At 43.2% G+C, this 26,182-nt stretch overlaps 1 protein-coding gene across 1 annotated transcript in view; it reads right to left on the bottom strand.

Moving 5' to 3' along the window:
• The window catches only part of SORCS3 (sortilin-related VPS10 domain containing receptor 3), an 863,487-nt gene that overhangs the window by 461,095 nt on the left and 376,210 nt on the right, over positions 1-26,182 (bottom strand). Inside the window, exon 3 of the mRNA XM_006831323.1 lies at positions 20,212-20,311. Within this exon, the coding sequence (XP_006831386.1) occupies positions 20,212-20,311 (100 nt within the window). The remainder of the gene's footprint in view (positions 1-20,211; positions 20,312-26,182) is intronic.

Here is a 26,182-nt window from a genome sequence, read left to right as displayed (position 1 = left end):
TCAGTCCTTTCTTGCCACTAACCTTACCCTTTGACATTAGTGGGCTGTGAAATAAAGAATCTGGCTGGCTTCTGTTCCCATTTCCTGAGAGGTAATCTCTAAATCCTTTGAATTGTCCTAAAGATTGAAGTACCTTTGTTATTCATGGTGGGCCTACATGATCTATGCTAATGAGGTGACTCAGGGTAAGCCACAAAATAGTTAACACTAACAAGATTGCTGGGATGAATGCTGAGCATCTTCAGAAAGGCAAGCCAAGCCATGTGATTGGGAGACTGGAGCTTTGAACCTTGGGATACCAGGTTGATATCCAAGAAAGAGACAGGGACTGGAGACTGAGTTCCATCTGTTATGTCTGTGTAATAAAACAACACTGTGTGTATAGTCACCCATCAAGGGGCCAGGTGATAACACAACCTGACTCCACAGGTTGTGGAGAAAACCACAAAAACTTCTCATCTGAGAGGCTGATCCTACAGTTCCAGATCAGGATTCCATAATCAATAACATTAACAGACTGGGTACCACAGACCCATCAGCGGAGTAAGATTTTGCAAACATTTCTCATTTACCACCACGGTTAGCCTATGCCATCTGTCCATGTGTCATGTTGTGGTATCTTGCATGCTCTTGTGGTTCTGTAAGCCATGCGTCCAGCATTAAAATTGCCCATAGGGGCAGCCATGGTGGACAGGTCTCAGTAGAGCTTCCAGACTAAGACAGATTAGGAAGGTGGACCTAGAAATCTACTGAAAAAGGAGCAAGTAAAAACTTTATGAATATCAGCAGACTGTGTGATTTAGTGCTGGCAAATGAGAACCTCAAGTTAGAATGCACTCAAAAAAAAAGAATTGCATCCTCAAAGTCAGAAACAAAAGATGAAAGACCTGCAGATGGAAAATATTGCCTGTGTGATAGAAACTACTCCAGAGATTGCATGATAAAATTTTGCAAGATCAATACCTTATCCATCGCAAATACCTTTTCTTTCAACAATATATGACTATTCACATTTATCATTAACCAAAGTCAATGATGAAATTGAAGAATGCTATCAACTTGTTCAGGCTGCAATTGAATAAACATGCAATCAAAATGCATTAGTAATTACTGGTGGTTGGAATGTGAAAGTTGGAAACACAGAGGAAGGATCAGTAGTTGGGAAATTTAGCCTTGGAGGTAGAACTGATGCTATAAATCTCATGACAGAATTTTTCAAGACCAACTTATTCATTGAAAATAGCATTTTTCAACAACATAGATGTTGACTATGCATATGAGCCTCACCAGATGGAATACAGAGAAATCAAATTGACCTCATCTGGGATAGAAATGATGGAGAAGCTCAATATCATCAGCCAAAACAATGTCAAGGGCTAACTGTAGAACAGACCACAATTGTTCAAATACAAGTTCAGCTTAAAGTTGGGAAAAAAAAAAAAAAATACTACACCAGAGTCAAAATATGACCTTGAGTATGTATCACACAGTAATTTAGAGACCATCTCAAGAATAGATTTTACATATTGTATACTAGTGACCGAAGATCAGAGGAGTTGTTGGATGACAGCAAGGACATTACACATGAAGAAAGCAAAAGGTCATTCAAAAGTCAGGAAAGAAAAAAAGACAAAAATCTATTCAGAAGAAATTCTGAAACTTGATCTTGAATGTAGAGAAGATAAGGTGAATGGAAAAAAAGATGAAGTAAAAGACCTGAACAGATTTCAAATGGCAACTCTAAGACAAAGTATTATAATAAAATAAACAAAGACCTAGAGTTTGAAAACCACCAAGAAAGAACATGTTCAGCATTTCTCAAGGAAAAAAAATCAAGCCTGAAGTTGAACTATTAAAGGATTCTATGTGTAAAATACTAAATGATACAAGAAGCCTCAAAAGAAGATGTAAGGAATATACAGAGTCAGTGTAACAAAATAATTGGTCAACGGTCCACCATTTCAGAAGGTAGCATATGATCAAAAACTGATAGTACTGAAGGAAGAAGTCCATGTTGCACTGAAGTTACTGCAAAACCCAAGTTTTGGGAAATGATGGAACACCAACTGAGATGCTTTTTAAAAATGAATGCAGCACTGGAAGGGCTCACTCACTGATGGAAAGATATTTGAAAATAGCTACCTGGCCAACAGATTGGAAGCTATCTCTATTTGTGCCCATTTCAAAGAAAGGTGATCCAAAAGTATGAGGAAATCATCAAACAATCTCATTAATATCACACGTAAACAAAATTTTAGTGGATATAATTCAAAAATGGTTGCAGCAGTGTATGCCAGATATTCAAGCTGGACTCAGAAGAGCATGTGGCACAAGGGACATATGCTGATGTTAGGTGAATCTTGGCTGAAAACAGAACACTAGAAAGCTATTTACTTGTGCTTTGCATAGTCCAGGCAAAGGCATTCAACTATGTGAGTCATAAAAAGCTATGTTTAGCATTGCCAAGAATGGAAATTCCTAAACATTTAGTTATGCTCATGGAGAACTTGTACACAGACCAAGAGTTAGTCGTGTCAAGAGAACCAAGGGAAATTGTGTGGTGAAAAAATCAGGGAAAGTGTGCATCAGGTTTGTATTCTTTATTCATACTTATTCAATCTGTGTGCTGAGCAAACCTGAATTATAAGAAGAAGAACATGGCATCAGGATTGGAAGAAGGCTTACTAACAACCTCTGATATGCAGATGATACAACCTCACTGGATGAAAGTGAAGATAACTTGAAATACTGATGAAAATCAAAGACTACAGCTTTCAGAATGGATTGCGTAACATAAAAAAAAAAACAAAAAAAAAAAACAACCCATAACTGGACCAATAATCAACATCATAATAAATGGAGAAAATATTGACATCATCAAGGAATTCATTTTATTGAATTCACAATCAATATCCATGGAAGGAGTAGTCAAGAAATAAAACAATGTATTGCATTGGGAAAGTTTGCTGCAAAAGATCACTTTGAAGTGTTAGAAAGTAAAGAAACAACTTTGAGGACAAAGGCGCTCCCGACCCGAGTCATGGCATTCTTAATTGCCTTGTATGCCAAAGCTGAACAGTGACTAAGGAAATCCAGAGAAGACTTGATGCATTTTAATTATGTTGTTGGACAAGAGTATTGAGAAAACCATTGCCTTCTGAAAAAACAAATAAATCTACCTTGGAAGAAGTATGCTCCTTAGAATACCTACCAGAATGCTCCTTAGAAGTGAGAATGGTGAGACTTCCTCTCACGTCCTTTGGACAGGTTATCGAGAGGAACACCATGCTGGGTAAACGAAGAGGGTCAGTGAAAAAGCAGAAAATCCTTCTTGTATAGGATTGATACTGTTGCCAAAACAATGTGCTCAAACATAGCAACGTTTGTCAGAATGGCACAGGATCAGGCAATATTTCTTCTGTTGGACATAGGGTTGCTCTGAGTTAGAACCAATTTGATGGCATTTAATAACAACAACAACAACAACATTAGCCTATGAACTGAGTATATAGATTTGCCCATTAAATAGACAAGAAAAGGAAAGCTTAGAGATATTTAATAATGTTTCCAAGTCACCAGCAGTAAGAGGTAGAACAAGGTATTGAGCAAAGTGGTGGCTTCCTAGTGAGATAGAAAGAGACCCTTCAAGCGGGGGCTTCTAAGTGGAATTATTGGAGCTTGGCACTGCTGTTCTCTCTGGTGACTTACTGAACGCTATGGCATTTTCTACAGGCTATTTACTGCCTCCATTCATCTCAGTCTATTGTTAGCCTGTGTTTAAGAAGACTCAGCAGTCCTCTAGTTCTCTGCCTTATACTCTCAGCAGGAAATCTTTCTCATAACTTCTCAATATAGGACCATGGTGTTTTCAACAAGAAGTAAACAATTTCTTGTTCCACACCTGCACTCCAATACCCATATGGAAAAAGAGGCTCTAGAAGGCCACGCTGCCCATCGAAACTGAGGGCGGCCAACAAGACAGACTATTCAGAGCTTTTGTTTTGAAGTCAGACAATCTGGGTTGAAAATCTGGCATGGCCACGCCCAGCTGGGAGAGCTCGGTTATCTTCTTTTTTGTCTTAGCGTACTGTCACTTGTGTGGTCTCTTTCGTCTTCTCAATCTCTCTCTCTCTCCCCATTTCTTTGTCTCCTACACACGAACAATAGGAATAACAGTATTTATCTTTTGTATTTTGTGTGTGGAGTCTGGTGTGGCACTGTAGGATAAGCACTTGTCTGGTTAGTCATTCAAACCCAACAGCTTCACCTTGTAAACCCTATATAAGGTCACTATGAGTTGGAACTGCTCAACTGCGCTTAATAACATTTTGTGCATGAGGAAAATATATGCATAAAGCAGTTAGCCTGGCACACAGTAAGTGTTCCGTATCTGTTAGCATTGTTATTTCTAGAACCAACACCAGGCTTATTGCCAATGTCTAGTGTAGTAGTAGCTGCTGAAGCTATAGACTTTGAGGTCTTGGGCCACCAGCTCCTCTCCTTTGCCTCACTGCCCAATGGGTATCCACTTACATACCATATCAGCCAGTGTGGAGTTCAGGTCTTAAATGTGCTGGTTTGGGCAGAGTGTCCCCCACAGTACAAGGAGATCTTCATACGCGTGGGGTACCACCAAGAGGTTGTGATAAATCAGGAGGTGTTTCTCCACTGACAGGGAAGTGTTAGGTGATGGTATAATGCCACAGGACTCTCTGGCACTCTGGGGCCAGGTCCATAAATCCCATACCCCCACCTCAACCTGCCCAATGGGGCTTAAGAGATATAAGTGGACACAGGCTTTTGCACATGGCCCAGGGCTGAAATAAGACGTAACCTGAATCAACTGCTCTTGAGGAGTCACACAAGACAGTGAAGGGGCAGATGATGGCATAGGAAGGGTACAAAGCTGGCCATTTTATTGTTACAATTATTTTGGAAATTGAAAGGACTTTAGCTAATGCTGGTTTTGATGGATGAATTCCTTCTCCTGAGAAAGAACAGTGACCTACATGAACATGGGATGCCTGGGAACCAGAAACTGAGAACGTGGAGGTATCACTGAGCAGAAAGGAAGGTCAGAACACCGTTTATTTCACTGGAAAAAAGAAAGCCAGTTACATGCCAGGCTCTCTAGGACCACGGCTGCCATTGGTCGCTGCCCTGGAGTTGGCCTGAGTCACGCCGACCCCAACACAAGGGAATGCAACAGTGCTGGTGTGACGCACAGGGCTTCCACCAGCTGAAGTTCAGAAGGAGATTACCAGGACTGCTTCCCTAGTCTGTCATGTCTGCTGAAACCCGCTCAGCATCGTAGCAGTCTCACCAATGACAGGCAGGAGGTAGCTATGTATAAGGCATATTAGCAGGGAACGGAACCTCATGAACACAAGACTTCAATCACTGAGCCTCCAGATATATTGCTGTTGCTGTTGGGATGTGCTGTTGAGTCCATTCCAACCCATAGCAACCTTGTATTGGAGTTCCAAGGAGTATCTGCTGGTGGGTTTGAACCACTGACCTTGTGGTTCACAGTCCAGTGCTGATCCTCTAGCACCACACATAAAGTTGGTTCCAACTCATAGTTACCTTGTATAGGGTTTCCAAGGAGTGGCTGGTAGGTTTGAACCACCAGCCCTATGGTTCAAAGTGACAATGCGGTTCAGTGCTTTATTCCACAGCACCACATCAGTACTCCAATATATGTATATAATAGCTTATTTAGTTCTTAAAGCTTATTTAGTTCTTAAAAAAAAAAAAAAAAAGTACTATCATGATGCCATTTACAGATGAGAAAAAAGAAGGCTTAGAGAAGTTCAAGATGTGAGGGCCTCAAAACGTTTGTGGAAAAATGGAATGAAAAGATAATGGAACTTTTTGAAGCCCCCTTATCCCATGTGTTCCATGAGGCACTTTCCTCCTTGTCACCTAGCACCTTGGACTAGGGAGGAGCCAGGAAAAGTTCCCTGTGCCGACTCATTTCTAACAAACCACCGTGTGCATTGATCACAACCCAGCCTCTGTCTGTCCTCTCACAGTTGTGCTGTGCAGTCACAGGGCAGACTGTCTGCACTTCTCCCAGGGGGTTTGCAGAAGAGGCTTCCAGCACTAGTTCGGCTCTCCATTTGTCCCTGAGGCCACTGTCTCTCTCCACACAGTCAACTTAGACAGCAGCATGTGGGGACTAGGACTCGTTTGCTCGAGATCTGCCCCTGAGCCACTTGGCAGAACCAAGGATCCCCAAGGCTCTTGCTCTAATCACCTGGATATGCCACCCTGCAGTGTGTGCTGAGAGCTGATGTCTAGCTTTCTGACCTCGGGCATATAATGAGGAGATGGACATAGGAGAGGCACACACACCAGTAGCAATCTCTCTGCTTGGTTGAGCTCACCAAGAAAGAAAAACTGAAGTCATTTCCTTCACTGGGATGGTGGTGGCTGTTTTTGTTACAGCTGTCTCCATCCACCTCAGGGGCAGTGGAACCCATTTGCTATATAACTCTGCATCAGAACATTAGGAAGAATGATGCTCTGAAAACATACCCAGGTCTGCTGAGGGCAGGGCAGGAGAGAGGGATGCTTATTACAGGCCCATCCTAGTCTTTCTGATACACAGTCTTCAAGATCTCCATCCCCTGCTCAGAAGCCTGTTTTGGCTCCCCAGTCCCTTTTCCCCTGAGTTATATTCCTGGCCTTTTGGGAGCCTGCAGTATCTGGATCTGCTTACCTCTCTTCTACTTTGCAATTGTTCTGCCCCACACACCAATTTAAACCTCTATACCAGCTCCTTGGAAACCCTATACAGGGTTGCTATGGCTCAGAATCAACTCAATGGCACTTAACAACAACAACAACCCTTTATGGAATCCTGGTGTGCTGCTGTGGATTAATGTGCTGGACTGCAAAGTTGTTGGAACTGCAAGGTTGGCAGTTCAAGCTCACCAGTTGCTTCTTGGAAAGCCTATAGAATGTCACTATGGATCAGAACCAACTCGACATCACTTAACAACAACAATCCTCTATACCTAATCTTTCTCCCTTTCTCCTTCTCCAAATCACAAACATTCTTCCAAAGTCCATCTGGTTTTTGCCTCTACGTTTCACCAGTTCTGATTAGGCCACAGGAAGACATTCTCCTTCAAGCTTGGTGTTATGCTAACTGGTTCAGACTGGGATTCATGGTCTGTCTTGTTTTTAAAGGCCTTCCAAGTATAGGATTCTCATTATCTCTACCTTCTTCCAGGTCTAGTTCAGAAATCCCCACCAAAGTTTATCACATGCTTCAGCTCCCTGACATTTTCATGCTGACTTCAAAGCTCTTTCCTTTGGATTTGGTCTTTGATCTTCCTGCTCTTCTTCCTGGCTCTGCTCTGTGGCCTGGACTGATACCCACTCCTAAATGGATCACCCCTATAGGCTTTATTGAGCACCTATGCAGCCAACTTTTCATGGAAGAAGGCAGTGAAACAGACCACCTTCACATGTGAATGTGCAGAACCCAGGCTTCCTTGTTTCAGTCCAAACCAGACTCTGCACAAAAACAGAACAGATATTTTTTTTCCTTATGTCTTAATGCTGCAATTTTCATAATGGTCTCTGTTGAAAATCTTCTCTACCGAGATGTACAAATGCACATACACACATATCCATAATACCTAAAGCCAATACAACTCAAATTTTTAAAATAGGTTAGATAAATGTAAGCCCCTAAAGCATGCAATAGGTAGGTGGCTAATTCTTATTCCTCTTAAATGTCTAAATAATCTTATAGCAAATCATATCTTTATTTTAAAAAATATATACAATACACTCAATGCAAACCCCAAAGGGCACTTTGGAAAGAAGCCAGGTTATAGGTTTATAGTCTTCCCATTTTCAAATAAAATGCAGAAGAAAAAAACTAGTAATCATTTTAATGAGCCTTTAATAAATTCTTGGCTAGCGCTTACTGCAGTCATTTATCCAGGGAACCACACACATACATTTGCTGAGAAAGGGACTTTGTGACTAAGGAGTGGATTTCCAAGAATTACTCCAGGTCCCTTTCCCTTAAGTGATTAGTTTGAATGGAATTCCACTTTATGTCTACACCATCATTGGGTCACACACAGGAATGCAGATGGGAACTTCTAAAGCAATGTCCTCCCCCTCTGATTTCTTATCCCCAGATGAAAACTGAAAGGACTCCTGGTGGCACAGTGCTTAAGCACTTGGAAGTGGTCAACAGTTCAATCCTACCAGCTTCCCAAAGGGAAAAGATGCGGCAGTCTCTTTCTGTGAAGATATATAACCTTAGGAATCCCATGAGGCAGTTCTAGTCTGTCCTCTAGGGTCACTGAGAGTTGGAGTGGACTCAACAGCAATGAGTTTGGTTTTTAAATTTTGGGATGAACTTTTACACTTCCACTTTCCTAGGGTTGTTCTCTGCATCTTTCTGGACATGCTAAAAAAAGAAAGGAACAGACCCAGAGCCACTAAACTGAACAGGTGTGTAGTCCCACTGCTAGTCTTTTCCTTCTTGCCCTCGACCTTTCATACATTTCCCCTCAAATGCATGCATCTCCTGAAACATGGAGCAAGCCTCCTGGTAACTGGTACTGTGTGATGCCAGAACACTGAGGTAGCTGTGAATGAATCACATGGGGCCATTCCTGCCCATCAGCAGGGGCAACAGTCTCTCACAGACAGTCAGCAGGTGGATTTTCAGAAAGAAGGAGAAGACTGCAAAATCAGGTGGCAGTGTGCATCCTGGATAGAGCAGGATATTGTTGTTGTTGTCAGGTGCCATCGAGTCGGTAGCAACTCATAGCGACCTTATACACAGCAGACCGAAACAATGCCCGACCCTGGGCCAACCTCACTACTGTTGCCATGCTTGAGTCCACTGATGCTGCCACTTGGCCAATCCATCTCATTGGGGGTCTTCCTCTTTTTCTCTGACCCTCAACCTTACCAAACATATCCTTCTCCAGAGACTGGTCCCTCCTGACAATATATCTAAAGTATGAGAGACGAAGTTTGGCCATCTTGGCCTCCAAGAAGCACTCTGGCTGCACTTCCTCCAAAACAGATCTATCAGTTCTTTTGGCAGCCCATGGCACTTTCAATACTCTCCTCCAACACCACAACTCAAAAGCATCAATTCTTCTACGATCTTCCTTATTCACTGTGCAGCTTTCACATGCATACGAGGTTATTGAAAATAGCATGGCTCTACACAGATGATACAATCTTACTTGCTGAAAGTGAAGAGGACTTAAAACATTTACTGATGAAGATCAAAGAGCACAGCCTTTGGTATGGATTACATCTCAAGGTAAAAAAAAAAAAAACACATCTGGACCAATAAACAACATTCTTATCAATGGAGAAAAGACTGAAGTTGTCAAGGACTTCATTCTTCTTGGATCAACTATCAACACTCATGGAAGCAGCAGTCAAGAGATAAAATCACGTACTGCATTAGGCAAATCTGCTGCACAAGACCTTTTGAAAGTGTTGAAGAGCAAAGACGTTGGCCTGAGGAATAAGGTGCGCCTGAACCAAGCGATGGTATTTTCAAAAAAAGCAGGATATTAGATTCTTACAAATCCCAGGGTCAAAGGAGCTTTGGTAGCGTAGTGGTTACGAATCGGGCTGTGAACCTTAAGGTCAGCGGTTCGAAACTACCAGCTGCTCCACGGGAGAAAGATGAGGCTTTCTACTCCCATAAAGATTTACACCCTCGGAAACCCTGTACAGGGTCGCTATGGGTCGGAACCGACTCGACGGCACATAACAACAACAAATCCCAGGCTCAGGGAGCTGTGTCCTCACAGGAAGCTGGGAGGAAGTGGCCCGTGTGTTCAGCACCAGGGCACAGCCACATGGCAGGGTTCTCAGGGAGCCTGACATCCAAATGGCCAGGATTCTAGTCTGTGATCATGGTGCCAGACCACCTGAGGAGTAACAGTCACCCGCAACCTTCTGTAGTCTATTTCTTCTAAGGCATTATTATGTTCCTAAAGGAGCTCTGGTAGCATAGTGGTTACGAATCGGGCTGCGAACCTTAAGGTCAGCGGTTCGAAACTACCAGCCGCTCCGCGGGAGAAAGATGAGGCTTTCTACTCCCGTAAAGATTTACACCCTCGGAAACCCTGTACAGGGTCGCTATGGGTCGGACCCGACTCGATGGCACTTAACAACAACAACAACAAAGGAGCTCTGGTAGCGTAGTGGTTACAAATCAGGCTGCAAACCACAAGGTCAGCAGTTCTAGACTACCAGCTGTTCCATGGGAGAAAGGTGAAGCTTTCTACTCCCATAAAGATTTACAGCCTCGGAAACCCTGTATAGGGTCACTATGAGTCGGAATCAACTCCACGGCCCATAACAACAACAACAACAACAACAACAACAACAACAACCGGAGTCCCTGGGTGGTACAAATGGTCAGCACACATAACTGATAACCAAGAAGTTGGAGGTTCAAATCCATCCAGAGGCACCTTGGAAAATAGTCCTGATGCTCTATTTCTGAAAAAAGATCAGCCACTGAAAATCCTGTAGAGCACAGTTCTACTCTGACACACCTGGGCTCACCATGAATCAAAGTCAACTTGACAGCAACTAGACAGTGCCTGCCTAAAAGGAGGGAATAAGTCAGTTTCATCCAATTTTACAGATTAACAAGCTGAGGCTCAGAAAATATAAAGGAATTTCCTAATGTCCCACAGAGAGTTAAGAGAAAGGCCTAAACCAGACCTTGATTCCTTTCCCAGGTAGCTATTTCCAGAGGCCCCACCCTTGTTTGGCTTTGAGTTCATCCACTCTGTGCTTCCATATTCAAGAGGGAAGTTTGGGTTCCAGGCTCCAGATTTCCCACTTAGGTTCCTTTGAAATGGGATTCCAGCTCCAATATCCTTTGGGCTTTCAGCTAGAACACTGAGATGCTATAATAGGTACAAGTTTGTGTATCCCAGGCTACCACTAACAGGGGATTGTGGGGAAGCCCATTTCCCATTGTTCCTCACTTTCACTGAGCACAGTGTTACCAGGAGTCTCATGTCTGCTCTGTGGATCTCTGAAATGACATCATAACCTAGGTCAAGTCCCAGAATGGCCTCCTCTGGAAGAAGACAAGCACAGAGAATCTCTGGGACCCTTCGGTCCCAACCTGAGGTGTGTCTCAGAGTTCCATCTGAGTTGAAATGAGTTATGAGCTCATTAGACTAGTGTAAGTGATCACTAGCAACCAAATATACGCAGGTCGCTGACTTCTTCATATTGAACTTTCATCTCCTATATATGGACATGCTTACAGTATCAACCTCTAGGGTTGATGATGAAGTTAATTCATGGAAAACATTTAGAAAATTGTTAGCATACAGTCAGCTCTCAGAAAGGGCTAGCATAGTCTCATCATCATTGTGATCACTATTGCAGATACTTGTTCCTTTCTGGAAACAGATACTGGGGCTAAGAGTGTCTTCTCATCCTTGGTCTTTAAAAGATCATTTATTATGTTCATTCTCCAAAGAGGGAATGTCGGCCCTTAGAGACGAGGTAGCTGGTAGATGCTGTACTGAGGTTGGTAGCCATGAAAGACACAGGATGATACTACACAAAGTGGTCCCTGCCTGCTAATGTCATACTTGGGGTCCTCCAGGAGCTCTGGTAACGCAGTGGTTACAAGTCGGGCTGCTAACTTCAAGGTTAGCGGTTCAAAACTATCAGTCATTCTGCAGGAGAAAGATAAGGCTTTCTGCTCCTGTAAAGATGTACAGCCTCAGAAACCCTATTCAGGGTCACTGGGAGTCGGAACCAACTCCACGGCACATTGCCACCACCACCCTGGTTGTCAGAACGGATCTAGGCAGTGTCTCTGGCTCCTCTACACATTAGCAGGAGGCTGCGTGTGTCTGGATGTAAGGGAGAGTTGAGAGTCATCTGAAGTCATGTCAGTTTATGCTGATGGAACCCCTCAAATGCCAGTGTTTAGCTTTACATGGAGGTCTTCCAGGGTATTAAAGAGAACCCACACACACCATGCTCTTTAACAGCTTGACAGAGGAGGCTTGCTCATCTGGGAGATCTGACTGGCAATTCCCACAATAGCCTGGAAGGAACTCTCCTTCTCACTGGTAAATCAGTTAGGAATGGAGGGTTCCTACCCTTCTCCTTCTCCAAGAAACTCCTAATCGTCTAACACTAATGAGCAGAAAATCCACCAATGAGGTTATAATGGAAAAAACGTGAAGACTTCAACTCACCTGACCTGATACCTAGGGCAGGGGCAGCCAGTCAGCAGGATCAGGGGGAATGTCAGGGTGCTACATTCCAGGCTGTGGCTCATCTGCCTGAGCCTTGGTTTCTTCATCTAGCAAATAGGTTTCAAATTTCTAGGCTCAGGAGATTAGGAGTGCAAAAAACTGGGTGCTGGTGCTACAAGCATGGCAGCAGCTTTTGACATTTTCTCTGGGTTCTTTTTTTTTTTTTTTTTTAAAGTTCACAATTCTTACCTTTCCCATTGATCCTAATTCTATCTTTATAAAAGTGGCAGTCTAGAGAACAAAGGCTCCTCAGCCTTATCCTGGAGTGGAGCATCTAGCCAGAGTCTCAGTTCTCCAAGAAGAGAGTATTCAATATGGTAAGGCAAGGCAATGGGCGGGATGTAGGTTTGCCTCCCCAAGGGGAGAGGTAGGGTTCTGTAGCTTGTGTGACACAAGTAGTAAAATCCGGTATACCCCCTCTTCCCTCTGGATTGCCCCGCTGTGGCTGTGGCTGTGGCCCAGAGGTTACTTGCTTATTGTCACTCCCTCCCTTAGTATTCAACATTCACCTGCATCCATGGCAGGCTCACCAACCAGAGACTTGGTTGGCATGTGATTTGCTGCAGGGACTGAAAGCGTTTGACTGGCACCTGTGTGGCTGTTGTCATTCTTTCTGTACCCCCTCTCTCCCCACCCCCATGCTCTTTAACAGCTTGACAGAGGAGGCAAATAAACCCCCAGTTTATTTGTTGTCTTCTACACTACCATTCTTTTCAATTCCAACTCTGCTCTGTCCTAGAGCTTTATAAAACAGGAGTGTATGGAGCTAAGGTCATACACTGCCTTAGGTGCTATTCCTTGTACAACAAAAAATTCAAACTATTTTTTTTTCCCTTCCTCAGTAAAAAAGATAGAAAATTGGGGGAAAAAACACAAAAAAACCACACACACGCACGCACGCGTGCACGCCACCTTCTATCCTACAGCAATGTGGTCACATTCCCTAGCAGTCAAGCCTGCAGATGCTGTCTGCCGTGCCCACCAGGCTGTCTCCAGATCTACAGGTGGCAATGATTTTGAGGCACAGCCATTAGGCCTTTCCTTCCTACACAGGTTTGTTCTCCAATAGACTCGCACCTGGGCCTCAAGCCTCTGTGTACGAAGCATTCCTGTCATCAGCACATACCATTCTGAATGGATCTGAGGATAAGAACTGAATGCCCATAAAGACCTGCAGAACCCCGACTCCAGGAAGCAAACCCCACACCACACCTGCCACCAGCTCAGCATCTTCAAAGGGCCACACCCAGGCATTCCCCAGGCTACGAGTTAATCATCCAATAACTAGAGATGGTGATTTCACATCAAGTACAGCTAGGGCAGGTCAAGGCCGTTAGCACAACGCTGATGCCCCATGCTACAGGACAGTCTAGAACAACTTCCTTTGGAACATTTCTGAGCACGGCACATCAATATTCCCTTTTAGACAAGGAATTATGGCGCCCACTAGAAAGGTGGGTCCTGCTTAAGACCTGTAACAAAAGCCATACTTTTCAATCAAATCTCAGCTTCCTGCAGAGAACCCAACATTGGCAGATGCATGCCTACTAAATTGTTCCCAGAATAAGCCCCTTGTGAAGGCTGTTGAAGACCCATCACTGACCTGTATTACAGACTTGGGGCAGTTTACGTAAAGCCCGTTTCCTAATCTTGGCTGCCTTCCAAAGTTGCTACGAGAAGTAGAGGTCCTATAGACAAAACTCCTAATAGGAAACATAGTAGGGCTCAATTAAATGGAGTCCTGTACAGGATAAGCACTTGACTGCAAGGTTGGTTTGAACTGTAAGGTTGGCGTGTCAAGCTCACCGGTCATTACTCGGAAACACTATAGAGGGTGGCTATGAGTCGGAATTGACTCAAAGGCACTTAACCACCACCACTAACCGTCTTTAGGGGTGCAGCAGTGCAGTGATTAAAATGCTTGACTATCAATGAACAGGTCAGTGGTCTGAACCCAAATCAGCTGCTCCATGGAAGAAAACTGTGGCAGTTGCTTCCAAAGAAGTTTATAGCCTTGAAAAACCTATGGAAAATTCTACTCTGCCCTACAGAATACACTTCCTTTGAACACTGCTAGGAGTCCTGGTGTTCAGTGGTTCAAGCTCACCAGCCGCTTCTCAGAAACCTGATACAGAGTCACTATAGGTTAGAACTAACTAGAAAGCACTTAAAAACAATAAACTTCGATTTAAGCAGCTCTGGTAGTGTAGTGGTTACAAAGTTGGGCTGCTAATCTCACAGGGAGCAGTTTGAAACTACCAGCTGTTCCACGGAAGAAAGATGAGGCTTTCTGCTCCCGTATAAAAAGTTACAGCCTCGGAAACTCTATACAGGGTTGCTATGATTCGGAACCAACTCCATAGTACATAACCACCACCTTCAATTTAGTGTGGCACTGTAGGACAAGTACCAGACTGTTAATCTTAAAGTCACTGGTTCAAACCCATAAGCTGCACCTCTGAAACCCTACATAGGGTCGCTATGAGTGAGAACCAACTTGATGGCACTTAACAACAACAATCTTCAATTTAAGGAGCCCTGATGGCCCAATGGATTAAACACAAGGTTGCTAACTAAAAGGTCAGTGGGTTTGAATCTACTAGAAGCTCTGTGGGAGAAGCATGGGGCAGTCTGCTTCTGTAAAGAGTTACATCCTTGGAAGCCTAATGAGCAATTGTACTGTCATATAGGGTTCCTCTGAGTAGGAAGCCACTCAACACACTGGTGACACAATGGTTAAGCACTTGTCTATTAACAGAAAAGTTGGTGGTTCAACCCCACATAGAGGCTTGAAAAGACTCGGTGGTCTCCTCCTGTAAAAATGACAGCGTAGGAAACCCTCTGGGGCACTTGAACTCTGTCTGTCATATGAGTCAGGATGGGTCACAATTGACTCAATAGTACCTAACAATACTAACCTTCAACTTGATGGCTTCCTAGCTATCTGCATCAGGAAATTTCAAGTTGTCAAAAACACATAAAAAAATATCTGCAATTAGCTTTGGGAGCAGCTATATAAATAAAAGTACAATTTACTGTTTCGCCAGGGGCAACAGATCTCATCTGATCTAAGCATTGCCTCCAAGGAAAGCAACAGCCATCTGTTAAATAAATAACTCATTAGGTAAAGTTTAAGTGCTTCCACCAAATTAACTCAGAAATCTGCTGGAGGCTGCCATTAGCTGGCCAGTCAGCAAGGGGAACAACAGAGAATCTGGAATCAAAGGAATCCTGCTCAGCGCAAATTCATATAAGAATCTAGATGTCTGTAGGTTTAAATTTCAAGATCTGTTCAAGAAGCAAACAAAACAAACAAACAGAATGCATTACATGGTTGTAATACCCCAGAGCACTAGATCAGTAAAAGTATAAATTGCAGTAGTTTCATTTCTAATTAACTTTCATTTTGCGTAACAGTGGAAACTGGGGAGTTCTAGTAAACTTAATATTCTGACTAAGAAGAAGCTATTTTGCAGAATGTATACAAATCATCACCATCTAAACACTCAGAATACAATCAAATATACTTATTACCAAAATGAAACAGACTCTAATTTCATCTTTCCTTGGATGACTCAGAAAACACTTGAAGATCAGACAGTTTCTTTAGGAGCATTAGCTTCTATTGCATTTTCACAAACATAAATCCACAGGATTAGTCTGGATTTGTCATTTGTCTTTCTTCAATCTGAGTGAAGAGTATGTCCGGCTAGCATTGCTATTGGTTGGGAGTTAACTGTATTTTGATAAAGTGTCTCAGAGAAGACAGAAATAGTAGGTCTAACTCTTGTTTACTGAACAATTTGAAATCCTGTAGGAAATTGTTCCAAAGACCATGGCCTGGAAGTCACCTCTGGGAAGGGAAAATGGAGGTGGCATTGCTAGGCTTCTTGTTGTTGTTGTTGAGTGCTGTTGAGTCGATTCCAACCCATAGCAACCCTGTATAGGGTTTCCAAGGAGCAGCTGGTGAGCTTCAACCACCGACGGTGCAGTTCAAAGGACTTTGCAGTCTAATGCATTAGTCTACAGTGCCACACCAGGACTATGTTCTCCAAATTCCAGTACTATGTTCCTTCCATCCTCTACATCTGCTCAAACTCACAATTTTTCTCCCTCAATTATAAGCTGAGTTTAGTTGTCATTGATTCCATTATAACTCATAGTGACCCCATGTGTGTCAGCATAGAACTATGCTCCGTAGAGTTTCCAGTGACTGGATTTTCAAAAGCTTCTGAAACCCAGGGACAAACTGTGCAAAGAATAGCTAAAATAGTCAGGAGTACAGAAAATCAGGAAAAGATAAAAAGAGGTATCTTTATGACTGTTTCCAGCAAGAAACACACATGACAGATGAATATGAAAAGGGAGGCAAATAGGTACAGCCCTTCAAGTATCCCTTGAGGAACTTCTCACAATAATGCCTGACCTACAGTCTACCTGACAATATGACTAATTCAGTTGTGGCCCAGAAGTAGGTGACAGGTCAGTACTGAAAGATATCTTTCATGTCTCAAATCCCCAATTCCTACTTCTCCCACCTTCTCTGATTTCCAAGTTACTGAGGCGGGCAGGATAAGAGGCAAATTGAACTGGGAGTCACAGACCATGTGGCTAACTGCAGTACAAACCAGCTAAGTGACCTCGGTGGGACATTTATGGCCTTTGAGCCTCCATGAGAAGACAGAGTAGAGAGAGATTTGAGATAGGAATTACTACAAATGCTTATGAAGGCATTATCAACCAATATCATTAGTTATATAAAAATGATCAAACAATATCAGCAATAACCACATGTAAGTAAAATTTGACTGAAGATAATTCAAAACCAAGTCGCAACAGTACATTAACAGGGAACTTCCAGAAATCCAAGGCTAATTCAGAAGGGGGCATGAAATGAGAGATACCATTGCCCATGTCTGATGGATTCTGGCTTTTGAAAGCAGAGACTACCAGAAAGATGTTTACCTGCATTTTACTGACTATGCAAAAGATATACAACTATGTGAATCACAACACTGCAAAGAACGGGCATTCCAGAACACTTAGTTATGCTCATGAGGAATCTATAATTAGACCAAGAGGCAGTTTGAACAGATCAAGTTGATTCTGAATGGTTTAACATCAGGGAAGGCGTATGTCAGGGTCATATTCGTTCACCATACTTACTAAATCTGTATGTGAGCAAATAATCTGATAAACTAGACAATATGGAGAAAGATTCACTATCAACGTGTAATATGCAGGTGACACAAGCTTGCTTGCTGGAAGTGAAGAGGACTTGAAGATCAAAGACCACAATCTTCAGTGTGAATTACAACTCAACATGAAAAAAAAAAAAAAAAATCCTCTCTAGACCAATAAGCAACATCCTGATAAACAGAGAAAATACTGAAGTTGTCAAGAATTTCATTTTACTTGTACCCATCATAAGTGTCCACGGAAGCAGCAGTCAAGAAATCAAAAGACATATTGCAATGAGCAAACCCGCTGCAAAAAGATCATTTAACATTTTTGAAAAATAAAGATGTTACTTTGAAAACTTAGGTGTGACTAACCCATGTCATGTCATGGTATTTTCAATCACCTCATCTGGTTATGAGTCTGGCTGCTAATCTCATGGTCAGCAGTTCGAAACTACCAGCTTTTCTGCAGGAGAAAGATGAGGCTTTCTGCTCCCGTACAGATTTACAGCCTCGGAAACCCTGTACAGGGTCGCTATGGGTCGGAACCGACTCCACGGCACATAACAACAACATCTGAGTGTGAAAGTTGGCTAATGAATAAGGAAGACCAAAGAATAACTGATACATTTGAATTATGGTGTTGGTGAAGAATATTGAATACACCATGGACTTCCAAAAAAAAAAGAACAAATCTGTTCTGGATGAAGTTCAGCCAGAATGCTCCATAGACTTGAGGATGGCGAAACTTAGTCTCAAGTACTTTGAACATTTTAACAGGAAAAAACCGTCCCTGGAGAAGGATATTATGCTTGGTAAAATAGAGGGTCTGCCAAAAAAACAGAGAAAGATCTTAATGAAATAGAATGATTTGAGGATGACATGGGTCCAGGCCTTGTTGCGTTGTGTTGTACAAAGGGCCACTATGATTTGGGACTGACTCAGGCACAACAACATCATGAAGTTTCAGTTCAAAGTTATGACGCAGCTGGCTCAAGCTTCCAACTCAGGACTAAACTGTCAACCCTGAAACCCCGGGATGTGATTGTAGGGGAGGGAAAGATGGGAAGTCTTATATGACACAGAGATACTTGTTCTCAGAATCAAGAACCCTGTATTCTACCTTGGCTCCTTTTACTAAATGACTATGTCACCTTGGATAAGTCATTTCTTTGGCTTCAGGTTTCTCTTCTGTTGGTATGGATGATACTGTAGGTACAACTGAAGGATTTTTATCTGAGAGTTCTTGAACAGCCTGGGAGCCCAAGACGGCTGTCAGAGTGTTCAGAAACCCCTTAATCTTGTTTTTAATATTTTGTGTTCATGGACACGTTTCTAAAGGGGAAGTCTAGTGTTTTAATCCTATTTGCGAAAAAGTTACAGTTCAAAAACTATGAGTAACTACTTGATAAATGAAATGTATTATTTCTTCCAGCTCTAACATTCAATAATTCAAACAACAATGTTGGCAAATGTAATAATGGTAATCGTTTGGGCAGTAACCAGTAACAGGTGCCTAAGTAGCCTTCCTGATTATCAGGGCTCTGGTACTTGTCTGGTGGACAGTTTCAGGGTTTGGGGACCCCTGGACTCACTTGAATCTTCTGGCCATCTTTCATGAGTGTTGAACCGGGAACCACTCGTTCCACTTTCTCCATTTGTTGGGGTACTTAGGGGCCCTGGAGGTAGAGTGAGGGTAGGTGGCAGTGGTATTATTACTCTAAGTTGCTTCCTTAAGCAGGGCTACCCTTTTATGCTTTAAGTGGCATAAGCCAGCACCCTACTAAGGTTTCAACCCAGTTGAAACCAAAGATCAAGGGCATCTGCACAGTGGATTTGACTTTTACCTCTCTAAAGGAAGGGCTTGTAAAATCAAGGGAGAATGCAAATTAGACTGCAAGAGGAGAGTTTGGGTGTGCCATTTTCAGACTTCACAAAACAGTAAAATGGCCTTTTAGCCCCCTAGTGTGTTTATCTACCTAAGTTTCTAAACAGCAATGCTTTCCTAAAGAGAGAAAGGTCATACCTCCCTAAAGACAATATGTTGTTCAGTATTTGTTTCTTAAACGGTCCAATGGAATCCAGCTCAGCCCTCCTGTAGCTATTCCAGACCAAGGTCCACCCTTTCATTTCCTTTCTTTAAGTCAAAAGAAAAGACAGAGCAGCAGAGCGGACAGTGGGGTTAGGGTCTGCTCTCCTGTTTCTCATAAGTGTCTGGGAATTGTGTAGGACTGTCAGGGGTCTGCTTATCTTGCTCTCAGCAAAAACAGACTCCATGTGAAGAAGTTCTCCAAACAAAGACCAGCAAGGTGAAAGCTGTAGAAACTCAACTCGTGTTACTTACTTTAGGCTAGAAAGCCCATCTCACTGAGCTTCAGTTTATTCATCTGTAAAATGTGGACAATGATCGTTCCTTCCCCATAAATTCATTGGGAGAATGAATGAGAGAAAGCATATAAAGTGGGCAGCACTGTGCCTGACACAGAGGAAGTCCCTATCTAGTCAGAAAGTTTTACTACTACTGCTGCTGCAAACAGCATGGCTAATACCATACAGGCGGTTTTGGACATTACAGACAGTGGCTGGGAGGTACCTGGCATGTAAAACAGACCGTCTCTAAGTGATTCCAGTGCTATTGGTTTGGGTTTTTGTCTGAACTCCTGTTCCTAAGCAACCCTGCCCCACCACCAGGAGTGCGTAGTCCTCAGTGACTCTCCTCTTACCTTCCTTTTGTTGGTGGGATTGACGTAGAGGTAACTGAGGACTGTCTTCAAACCCACTTTGTCATTCAGCTTTTCATAGGTGGTGCCATAATCCGTTGACCTGCAGGCAGGGAGAGGAAAAGAAACGGAGAGATTGTTTTACCAAATAGGGGATTGTGTTTAAAAGGGAGCTCTCCCCTCACCTGCACCTTTGTTCCCAAATCACATGAGTGCATAAAAGTGCTCTTTGGAGATAAAAAGCCCCATTAATTTTAGAAGAGCAATTAGGCTAATGCATCTGCTTACTACCTGAGCTCGCCCCTTGCTCTTGGCTTTTCTCGGAGACCTACTTTTCTGCCCTTTGTGAAGCTGAGCAGTGACCGAACTGTGGAGATGGCCTGCCCCAACTGTCTCTTACCCTCTGTTTCTCTGCGGATGGAGCACTGTGGCTGGGGGGACAGGCGCCCACCAGCAGGCCCTCTGGACTCACGCTGTGTGTGAAGACCAGAGGGGCAGTGGCCACATAGTTTCCCAAGGCCAGTGGGGTACAACCAACATCATGCCCTCTCCACTGAGTGTAAAGTTAGGATCCCTCGGAAGAGCAGGGAATGTTGCTGTTACCTAAGAGTGGGTGGGATCTAATGGCCAAATGAAGCTTTACATGGGGACAACTGTGTTTCTCAGGTGAAAGGCCAATGGCACAGAACTGCTTCCAGTAAGCACATCATTCTGATGATCCGAGGGTTACCTGCTCCTCTTTTGAGCCTGATTTCCTTAGGTCTGACCTATGTCTGGAATATCTAGATGGTACAGGCTGTTAACATAGTTGACTGCTAATCAAAAGGTTAGCGGTTCAAGTCTACCCAGAGACACCTCAAAAGAAAAATCTGGTGACCTAGTTCTCAAAAGCCAGCTGCTGAAAATCTTATGGAGAACCATCACGGGGTTAGACTCAACTCCATAGCAATGTTTTTGGTTTTTTTTCAAAGCTTATGCCAGAACCATAAGGCTCAGAACAAAGGTTCCTTCCTCTCCATATCAGCATGCCCCCCTCCTATCCTATCATGGTGAAGGAGGGAGAGAGTGTGATTCAAGTAGTCAGTCTTTCTACCATGCTGTTCACCCAATGCCCGCACACTGCCCCAGCAAACTTCCCTCCCTTTTCAGATCTCCAGGAAGATCAGCTTCTGGGCCCCTCTTTCTGCCATGACCCTCCTAAAACATCGCCCATTCAGGCTTAGAAGGAAACAGAAGTCAACAGATTTTTTCTGGGGTCAACTGGCCTCATTTCCCTTCCTTCAGCCTAAAATCTCAGGTCCCAACCCTGGCACTGAGTTGGTGCCATTATCATGATACCCTCGAAACCACCTGCTCCTGCCATTTCTTTGAGCCCTTATCAAAATTCTAAGTATAAGCTCCTCCTACCCAAGCCCACAGCTTTATAAAACAAGAGACAAATTGTATGTTGCCCTCTGAGAGTTATTCCCACTAGCTGTCTTAAACTAGAGAACTCATCTTCCCCGGACCCCTCCCTCCCCTCCCATCAGCCTTCAGCAGCCCTTCTCCTCCCACCATGCACCTGCCCTGGCAATGCCTCCCTGGTTATGGGCACACAACACACTAGCCAAGCTTCTTTTCTGACTCTTCTGATATTGTCATGATTAATTTCTTGATGCTCTATCTCCCCAAGCACAATGCAAGCTCCTCAAGAACAAGGAACTACAAAGGCCACTATAGTGAGAAGAAAGAACATGAAACTTGGGCAAGCAGGATCTGGGTTTGATTTCTAGATCTGTGGCTTCCGATTGCCTGGCTATGTGCAAGTTACTTCACCTTTTTCTTGACTAAACAATGGGATCATTTACTCTCACAAGGTGTTTGTGAGGATGCAAAAATATAAGACATGTGAAACCTCCAGAAAGGATGTCAATGACACTAGAATAAAGAAGTAAATCTGAACTAAAAGGTGTTCCTTTTCCCGTGGTCACAGTGAAAAACAGGGCCTTGCACATAACCACATACAGTGTGTGTTTATTGATTAAACAAACATCAATATTTCAAATTCCTCCTTGGGCTACAATTTCCACATGGCCATCACTTATGCCAACTTTAATAATACAAGATTGGCAGTTCAAATCCACCAGCCACTCTTGCAAAGCTTATATTGGGGTCATTATGAGTCAGAAGTGATTCAACAACAAACAATAAAACTGACTTTTTGTCTCTTTCTCTTGTCCTCCATCACTCAAACCAGTTCCACCTCCAAGTCTTAATGATTCTCTCTCTTAAATACTTAGACTCCATATGTTAGAGTGGGCACACCACTTCTCAAAATTCGATCCCTTCATTAACACACCAGGGATTTAATTCAGATAAGCATTAGGTCCCTCCTGGCCCTTTAATGTCACTATGCCACCAACACAGTGTTAAGCTGTTTTCCAACTAGCAACTTTCCCTTGCACTATATATAGCAAACATCTTCCTTGTAAGAGCTAAAGTCTCAGGGCTCCTGGCATGACTGATGTCACAACAAACTTCCTTCCAGAATCTAAATCGCCCTCATCAAAGGTAGTGTGCTGAACCTCCCACAAAGTCTCTTTCTGCAGCACAGCATGGAGTCACACTGACTTTGCTATTTTGCAAAAGTGGCTGTTGAGAGTAGGGACTTCCCAATGAAGGAGACTCTCTCCACATCCCAACTTCCTCCATGCCTCCAGCAGTGTCTGCTCCTATAGGCTGACAGAAACAAGGTATACTCACTAAAGATACCTCAGGGAGCAATTGAGCTTGTGCAACCAAAAGTGCCCTTGACCCTTTTTCAGCCTGGATGTGGCACACAGGGCTGACCACAGCATTCTGGGACCCACTTTTGCCTGAGGTGAGGGGCTGATGCCAGAAGTTCTCAGTCTTATTACCAGAGATGCCAGTACCCAAAGAACTCCCTTTTAGAAGAAAGCTAGCCAGGTCTTCACCTTGAGACTCCAGCCATCTGCCTGCTCAGTCACCTGGAGGAGATAGTTTCACCTCACCGATTTTAAAGCTAGCCTCCCAAATTTTGATACAAGGCTCATCAAACTGAAATGTAAACCTTAAATGCTCAGAAAGCTGGAACCACAACACTTCTCTCTCACACACACATGAGCACTGAACACCTGCTATGGACCTGCTATTTGCCTATGGACCCACAGAGCTGCCCTCTGGTGCTCTGTGGCATTTTGAATTGTTCAGTCCACACAACTAGCCTGTAAGACAACAACAGAAGTGTGCGTGGCCCCAGGGCATCCCAGTGTTTGTGTGTGTGTCCTCTGCTTTTCATTCTTTCTTGTTTATGAATTTTTTCCAGCACTCAGAAAGCAGGCTGATACACCAATCATAGTTCCACGATTAGATAAAATCAGTGTTTGTGTTCACAAACAACATGCAGCCTTTTTGAGCAATTTTACATTGCCATAAATGGCATGACACAGGATATATCTTCTGAAACGTGTTTGCTTTACCCAACATTCCGTTTTGGAGATTTACCACCTAGCCATAAGTCCTTCATTTTAAATGCCATATAGCATCTGAGTCTATGAAAAAAGCGTATTTATCTTTTCTACTACTGATCATTTTTTTTATTAGCTATTATAAACAACATTGCAATGAATTAGAAAGCCATACATGATCTTTGTACATATAGAAAGAAAACACCTTTCTTGGCAAGATATCTTTCTTTTTCTAAAACTTTTTATTGTGATTTGGGTAGTTTGTAGAGTAAACTGGTTTTCCATTCAAAAATTCATAGGCATTTTGATTCATGACATTGATTACAATCCCCACAGTGTAAGCGCATTCTTCTTACTTCCGACCTGGGTGACCATTCCTATCCAACCTTTCCATTCCTCCTAATCTTCTGAGTTTGATCCCTGGGCACATGCTGCCCTTGGACTTCCTATGGTTAGATGTTCTAGAGAGTTCATAGGCTTGTCTATTGTTTGGCTGAGTGCTGAGCCACAGGGGTGGCTAAAAGGGTGAAAGGATGACTAGGGCTATAGTCCTGATGTGGAGCTGTGGGTTAATGTGCTGGACTGCAAAGTTGGTTTGAACCGCAAGATCGGAGGTTCAAGGTCACCAGCTGCTCCTGGGAAACCCTTCAACAGCACTTAACAACAACACAACAACAAGGGCTACAGTTTCGGTGGTCCCACCACCGAACTGATGGAACAATAAGCCTGATCTATTAGTATTATTGAGTTTTGTTCTCCATTTTACTCCCACTCCCATCTAGGACCATCTACTGGGATCCCTTCCTAAGTGGATGGCAGTGGTAGGCACCATCTAGTTCTTCAGGTCTGAGGCTCGGCTTCATTCATGAGGCCTGTTTGTCCTTTGGACTAATGGTTTCCATGTGTCCTAGATGTTCATCACTTTTCTTTGCTCTGGTCAGGAAGAACCTTTGTCAGCCACTCATGAGTTTTAACACCCCAGTTACTTATTCACCAAAGTAGAATGGAAACCATTGTCTTTGTAGACTATGATCTGCCAACTGACCTTGATGTGCCCTGAGATTATGGTCCAGAGTCCCCAGACCCAGTGACTCATTCCTTCGAAGTATTTGGTTATGGCTAAGAATTTTTTAGAACTCTGCCCCTTGTATATTCTACTACATCCATATATATATTTGCAGTGCATATAAATACATATATAGAAATAACTCTGTCAAACCTATACGTTCATGAGGATAGCCCCATTCACTTTCCCACTCCTGTTCATCTTGAATGCCTACCTCTGTGGCCCCTTGCTATTATTACTGTCCTTTCAGGATTGTGTACGCATTTCAAGAGCATTCACCTTTGTTGCCTTCAATTCCTGTGTTCCTCTCAAGTGTCTTTCTTTGCATTCATCATTTTGTGCTGACCTCCCCCAATTGTACAGTGCCATTCCCTTCACCCATGTGTCTACTCTCTGGTGTGGCACTGTGGGTTAATGCGCCAGACTGCAAGGCTGTTTGAACTGCACGGTCAGCGGTTCAAGCTCACCAGCGGCTCCTTGGAAACCCTATACAGGGGTCGCTATGGGTCAGAATCGACTTGACAGCACTTAACAACAACAACAACTCTCTACTCAGTGATTTGCCTTCCATTCCCCTCCAACCCCTTATCCTGGCTTTTACTAGTAGTAGTCCCAAACACTTCTTATCTTTTTGTAATTGACTAATTTCACTCAAAATAGTGTCCTCCAGGTTCCTCCATGTTATCAAGTGTTTTGCGGATTCATCATGATTCTTTAACATTGTGTAGAATTCCACTATGTGTATATGCTCTAATTAGTTGATCCATTCATCTGTTAATGGGCACATAGGCTGTTTCCATCTTTGTGCTACTGTGAATAATGTTGCTATGAACACAGGCGTACTTCTCTCTGTATCTAGTATAACTCTTGTTTTAGCTAGGATACATAACTAGTAGTACGATTGCTGGATCATATGGTATTTCTACTTTCAACCTTTTAAGGAGGCGCTATACTGATGTGTGGTAGCGTAGTGGTTATGAATCGGACTGCGAACCTTAAGGTCAGCGGTTCAAAACTACCAGCTGCTCCGCGGGAGAAAGATGAGGCTTTCTACTCCCGTAAAGATTTACACCCTCTGAAACCCTGTACAGGGTCGCTATGGGTCGGAACCGACTCGAAGGCACATAACAACAACAACAACATAGTGATGTGGAGTCCTGGTGTGGCACTATAGGATAAACACTGGACTGCTGAGCACAAGGTTGGTAGTTCAAACCCCCCAACCCCTCCTTGGAAACCCTATACAGGATTACCATAAGTCAGAACTGACTTGTCTGCACTTAATAACAACAATGGCTAATCAGTGTCCATGGTGACACAGCTGGCTAAGTGTTGGACTGCTAACTGCAAGGCCAGCAGTTCAAACCCTTCAGCTACTTACTCTGAGGGAGAAGGATGAGGCTGTCTATTCCCATAAAGATTTCACTTCAGAAACCCTAAG

The sequence above is a fragment of the Chrysochloris asiatica genome, unplaced genomic scaffold (assembly GCF_000296735.1).
Source record: "Chrysochloris asiatica unplaced genomic scaffold, ChrAsi1.0 scaffold00003, whole genome shotgun sequence".
In the NCBI taxonomy this organism is placed as follows: Eukaryota; Metazoa; Chordata; class Mammalia; order Afrosoricida; family Chrysochloridae; genus Chrysochloris; species Chrysochloris asiatica.
The sequence above is the reverse complement of the archived record's forward strand: the minus strand, read 5'-3'. Positions and strand labels throughout refer to the sequence as shown.